Genomic DNA, 6,151 nt, shown 5'->3' on the forward strand with positions numbered 1-6,151 from the left:
AATTTGGAGGGGTAAAATGGTAAAAATTGTTCCCGCCTAAACAATGCCAAAGGGTAAAAATTCAAAGAATTTAACCTAGAAGTCAAACGGTTAAAACCTTTTGTTAAACGAAATCAGTGTAAATTCCATACCATTTATGACAGAATTCGAACGGGCGTCATAAACACCCGTAACTCTCTTCATATACCTCGGAAGTTAAACCACTTCATTGGAAAGTGCAACGCAATTGGATGTCAGAAAAAAGTCTCTTCGGCCGCTACTGACTGACCGATCACTTGGCAATATTTCTTGAAAACGCCAAGACAAGGCAATCAAAACATTCAGCCCAATTCCAGGCCGTTCGACCCACTCTATCCAAACGACTCGGCCAAGCTCCTAAAGAGCGTCAGGCCATTCTGACAAGGCGTTCAGCCCAATAAGGCCCGACTCTTGCTAACAATTTGAAATGCTTCAAATGCGCCCAAGGTACTCAAACGAGTGAAGATCAGAGGAGGCGGCCCAGTTGGGACGAGCCACCCCCTCTGAGGGGAAATTGTTTGGGGTAAAAAATACCTCAAGCACGTGGTCCGATCCCATGATGACACGTGACCCAATAAATGGGCAACACGTGTCACCATAGGAAGATGACACGTACTATGAATAAGAGAGTACCTGAAATCAAATATGTCATAAAGGCTTCCTTACATTAGGAGGCCCAGAAGCAACTAGAATGCCGCAAAACGGCGCCCCCAGAGGACACATGTCCTTCGCTGATTGCGCAGCCAATCAATGACCCTAAATTCTAGGTCACTTACCCTAAAGTGCACAAATTTCCACCCCTATAAATACCCCAATCATGCTGATGGGAGGGGTGAATTGTTACATAACATTCAATAGAGCACTAAAAGCTCCAACTTCTCTCTATTTTCTCTCTCTACATTTAATCCGTTTCTGGTCACTAACTTGATCGTCGCAAGCGAATCTTCGATCACTGGAAATTCGTATTTTGCAGGTGCCCGAGTCCTTAGAGCGTGACCAGTATCCCGATGGATTCCAAAAAACCCCCGAAACACAAAGTATACTTTGAACCTTTGAGAATATTAAGGATGGAAAATGTTACTTGATTGCTTAAATAATTTGCACCATACAAGAATTATATCCGAAAGCTTTGAGTTAATCCACATTAGTTACATTAATTTTACTTGAGGTAAACTATTCATCAATAATGTTTTTCCTTCATAATCACTTGCCGCAAAGACCAGTTACCTTTCACATTTTTTTTGAAAACAAGTTACCTTTCACATATTTATGGTGGTGAGGTTGTTAAAACTATTTCCAAATTTCCGAATTTGACCTTCATTTTTTTTTCTTTTGTATGTTTGTGTTTGTTTAGAAAACCACAAGGACGACTGGGTGAGAGATGAGAATCGATCCGATTTTAGAAAATCGATAGGGGGCTCTAAACACTTGAGCTATCATCCCTTACTCTTGTTGTGAATATTGTTGTGTACATAAACATTCACATACATGAATCAAACTTTGTATCCTAGGATTATAAATGTTTGATAAGTTAGGTTATTTAGATCTTTTCATTAAGTTAATTACAAGTTAGAAATTAGTCAAAATCAAGACATAAATAGTAGTACAATAATGGTATTTCCTTGTATGATAAGAGTAATATTTACCACACGCTGCTAACCAAAACGATAAATGTAGGGTCATCATACCAAAAACAAGCCAAAAGACAGGCTGTGGATTTGCTGTTTTACAAAAATTCATTCGATGCTTGAGACTGACCCTTACGTTTCTCCTTGCTAAGTATTTCTTACTTGTATTATTGTATATAAATTACACTTCCACACAATATATTTCTCCCAACAAATCACAAAGCTTTACAATAGTCTTTGTTCGTGTAAGAAAACCATGAAGATTGTTGTAGGAATTCTGCTGATCGTCACTCTTGTTGCCGCCACATTTGTGGATACTACAATAGCAGGCTCTGGTATAACACTAAAACTTGTTCATCGTATTCTATTATGAATTTTCTATGTCGACGTAGTCCTGCATGCCAGTCTTTTTCTATTCTTTTTGTTATTATATATATTTTTTTTATACGGAATTTATGTGAAGAAATACCTCATATAAGTCAGTTTTTGTGAAAATTACCTTATTAAAAAAATGTAAAAAACCACCTTATAAACATTAGATATTGTACAAAACTACTCCCTCCGTTCCAAAATAATGTTCTTATTTGGAATCTTTGACTTATTTAAGAAAGAGAGAATCTTCTAAATTTATCCTAATTTATGAGAATAAATATAGTCATGTGAGATCTAGTTTGATTGGTCTTGGTGAATAGATTATTAATATCTAACTTTTATAATTTTTGCTAATGTGAATTCGTTTAAAGATATTTGCGGTCAAAGTTGGTAAAAATTTAAATCGATTTACGAAACAGGAACATCATTCTGGAATGGAGGGATTACTTTATAAGACAATTAATTTTGTAAAAAACTACCTTTTGTTGTATTATTACATTGAATAAGAGATGTTAAATAATTCATTTTCAATCATTTTCTCTCCATATTTCACCCAATTTCTCCATAGCCGTTTCCTCTTCTATTTCATTGTTAAATTTAGCATATGGTAGGAACTTACAATATTTAGTTTTTTTTTATAGTAGTTTCTTATAACAATTATTTTTAAGGTAGTTTTTCGAATAAGGTACTATTCACAAAAAATATTTTTATAATACATCTATGCATGAGATGAATTTTGTGAGTTTCAAACTCCTAAAAAATACTTCGTAAATTGCTAAAGGCATTGCACATATTCGTTATGATCTTATTTTTAAGTGATTCAAGCATATAAATACTACTCCGTAAATAATTGCCTGCGAAATACATTGATTACCTATGATATCTGAAAATAATGGTTACATCGTGTAAACTCTTAAATTCTAACATCACTAAAAATGATTTTTAGTAATCTGACATTGTTTTTTCGTGTCATCTCCTTTTAACTTTTTGAGATAACACAATATTATACTCAATACTCGTACAAAATAATTCATAGACTTTAAGAAGGGATCGTTACTTAGGTTATTTTTTCTTGCATTGTGTTGCATATCTATACTAATCTATTATATATATATATATTTATATATAGTATGTATATGTATGTGTATGTGTATATATATATATAGTATGTATATGTATGTGTATGTATATATATATATATATACATATATATATATATATATATATATATATATATTTTGATGATTACAAGATCTAATTAAAAAAAACATTATAAATATCAAATACATATAATTACAAGAAATAATTAGAGTAACGATCTGGTGCAACGCTCGGGCTACACACTAGTTTGTGTTATATGTGTCATTGTTGTTATTGATGAATTTAATTAGGTACATATACATTGATATTGTAGGGCATGAAAAGACATATTGGTTTAAATTATATTTTAACTTTAGAAGATGAAAAGACTATTTTATTGTTAATGTAAATTGCACTAATTAGTTTAGCTGTAATTTATTATATTCGATATTTCCTCCGTCCCCGATTGATAGTCACTTTTGAACAAAAATCACGGGAATTAAGGAGAATTAAAGAAAGTAGATTGAAAAAGTAAAAATTACATTGGGTATGCAAAAAAGTAGAGAGAGAAAGTAATTAAAGTAAATGGGAAAGTAAAATTTACATGGGAAATTCAAATTTGTACAAATATTTTTGCAAATGTTAGAAATTTTGGTAAAAAAAAATGTTAATGGTATTTAAAAAAAGCAAATGTGACTAACATTTTGAGTCACCAAAAGTGGCAAAAGTGACTATCAATCGGAACGGAGGGAGTATGATTCATTTTCTTACTTAAATTTGTAAGTTTTGGAATGTATAAAGACTGAATATTATTTATTTATTTATTTTATTTTTATATGAAAAAGGGAATATAAAAAATAATGATTAAGAGAGGTGACACGTAATATATGAATATATGAGTGCTTATAGTGACATGTGACTTAGTATGTATTTACGGTTTGTGTTTTTAAATACTTATATTAAGTATAGAGTACAGTTGTAGTTTTCCTCGTTATATAGTCTAATATAGAGTATATTTTTAAACAATGTACAGAATAATTTAAAATAAAACAATGGTATATCACTTAAATTGAACAATTAACTTATATTAGTTGGTGACTTGTGAGCGCTCCAAAAATGGACATTGGTATTTAATTATCCGGCGTTTTCATTAGCACACCCTTCATTTTAATTGTATAACTAGTGAGTAAGCTCGGGCGTTGCCACGGGTTTCTACTGTTGTAGACGAGCAATTGATAATTTTTTTAAAAGTTTTTCAAAACAACAATTGTTGTTGTCAAACTAAAATTGAGTTATTTTTTAAATATTATTTTATTATTTTTTAATTGAACCTTGTGACACTTATGTGAATTTTTTTTTTTCATTTAAATAATATAGTTAATATTGGCTTAGATGGTTTAATTGTTATATGTGTTATAAGAGGTTGAGGGTTAGAACCCCTCTATCCTTATGTTTTTATATGGTAATGTTTGTCGCTTGAGCGTTGTGGCATTGTTTCTTCTAAGAAACGCCTTTTAATATATTAGTATAGATAATATATTAAGGGTCTGCTTTGATTTACTGAAATATATAAACACTCTCTCGTAGGTAGGCTAAAAAAAAAAAAAAAAAAAAAACCAAAAAAAAAAAAAAAAAAACCCAAAAAAAAAGGGGACAAAAAAAGACATACACTCTCTCCTAAGATTAAGAAAAGTCAGCAATAGAGGTTTATATGTATTTTCGTTTCCCATATAGAAATTGCCATCGTATGGTACCCATCAGAATTTCTTGTAAAATTCTTATAATACACTTAACCTTATTTTTGTTAAATAAATTATTTTATTACATCGGAAAAAAAATAAAGAAAATAAGTGGAGTAGCCGAAACCGGAATCTAAAATAAGTGGAGTACCAATTCCAATTCTAAAATAAGTATTATAATTTCTATTAAAGTTTAACAATTATATACATAAATAGGTACGTGGAACTAGAATTGATATCCGGTGATTCCAATTTCAATTCCTAAAGTTTGGACCTGATTGAAATGGTACCACTTCCAATTCTAAATTTTAGGAACCAATCCCAACTAATTCTAGATCCTAAAATTTTACTTGATACCCAATTTGTAACCCCTAATTTAATTTTGTATCATCCACTTGATACTTAATTTCGTATACAAGTAGTGAATTATCTTTGGGAAGGGATTAACAATTTAAAACTATTATGAAAAGAGTGTATATATATATATATATATATATATATATATATATATATATATATATATATATATATATATATATATATATATATATATATATTTTTTCTCAGTCAACAAACATTGATACAAAATATATCCTCCAAATTAAAAGACCAAATATATGACTAACATGTTAACTACGACAATTAAATTTTGTTGTGATGTTTGATATGGAGTAATGAAATTTTGAATATGGGATATAGTTGGTCAAAATTACCTTCATAGTTGAACTATGGTGATTCACAATATGACATTTTAATAAATTCTACCATCCAGAATTTTGCAACTCGAAGTGCAGTGTTAGATGCTCTAAAGCAGGATTTAAAGACAGATGCTTGAAATACTGTGGAATATGCTGTGAGGATTGCCAATGTGTACCTTCTGGAACATCTGGGAATAAGGATGAGTGCCCTTGCTACAGAGACAAGAAGAATTCCAAGGGAAAACCAAAGTGTCCTTGAAGCCTTGAATGCATAGACTACAATTTATATATATTCATGCTTATTAATTTATTTACATATGCATATTTGTATTCGTATATATTCAATTCGATGGACTAAACGACATGAAACTATATGATTTAATGTTTTTATAATACTTACCTTATGTATGGGCGTGATTTCTAAATACTATTAGCTATTACTAACTAATGGTAACCTAACAACATGCGATGGCCACTTTGCTACTACGTAACTAAATGTAGTCGTTATTTTCCTTCTAATTTTTGTAATGTAAGATACATGGAATAGATTAGAAATGTCTTCTTATAGAACTATGTCATAATTTGTATTTTCTTTAAATAAGAAAGTTAGAAAATT

At 30.5% G+C, this 6,151-nt stretch overlaps 1 protein-coding gene across 1 annotated transcript; it reads left to right on the forward strand.

The window, feature by feature from the left end:
• Positions 1-1,823: 1,823 nt before the first annotated feature.
• LOC145638955 (peamaclein-like) lies at positions 1,824-5,943 on the forward strand. The gene is made up of 2 exons (XM_081690035.1): positions 1,824-1,981; positions 5,610-5,943. Exons 1-2 carry the CDS (start codon positions 1,903-1,905, stop codon positions 5,792-5,794), a joined length of 264 nt encoding a protein of 87 aa, XP_081546161.1. The 5' UTR covers positions 1,824-1,902; the 3' UTR covers positions 5,795-5,943.
• The last annotated feature ends 208 nt before the right edge of the window (positions 5,944-6,151 follow it).

Source organism: Chenopodium album, chromosome 7 (assembly GCF_948465745.1).
Source record: "Chenopodium album chromosome 7, dcCheAlbu1.1, whole genome shotgun sequence".
Taxonomy (NCBI): Eukaryota; Viridiplantae; Streptophyta; class Magnoliopsida; order Caryophyllales; family Amaranthaceae; genus Chenopodium; species Chenopodium album.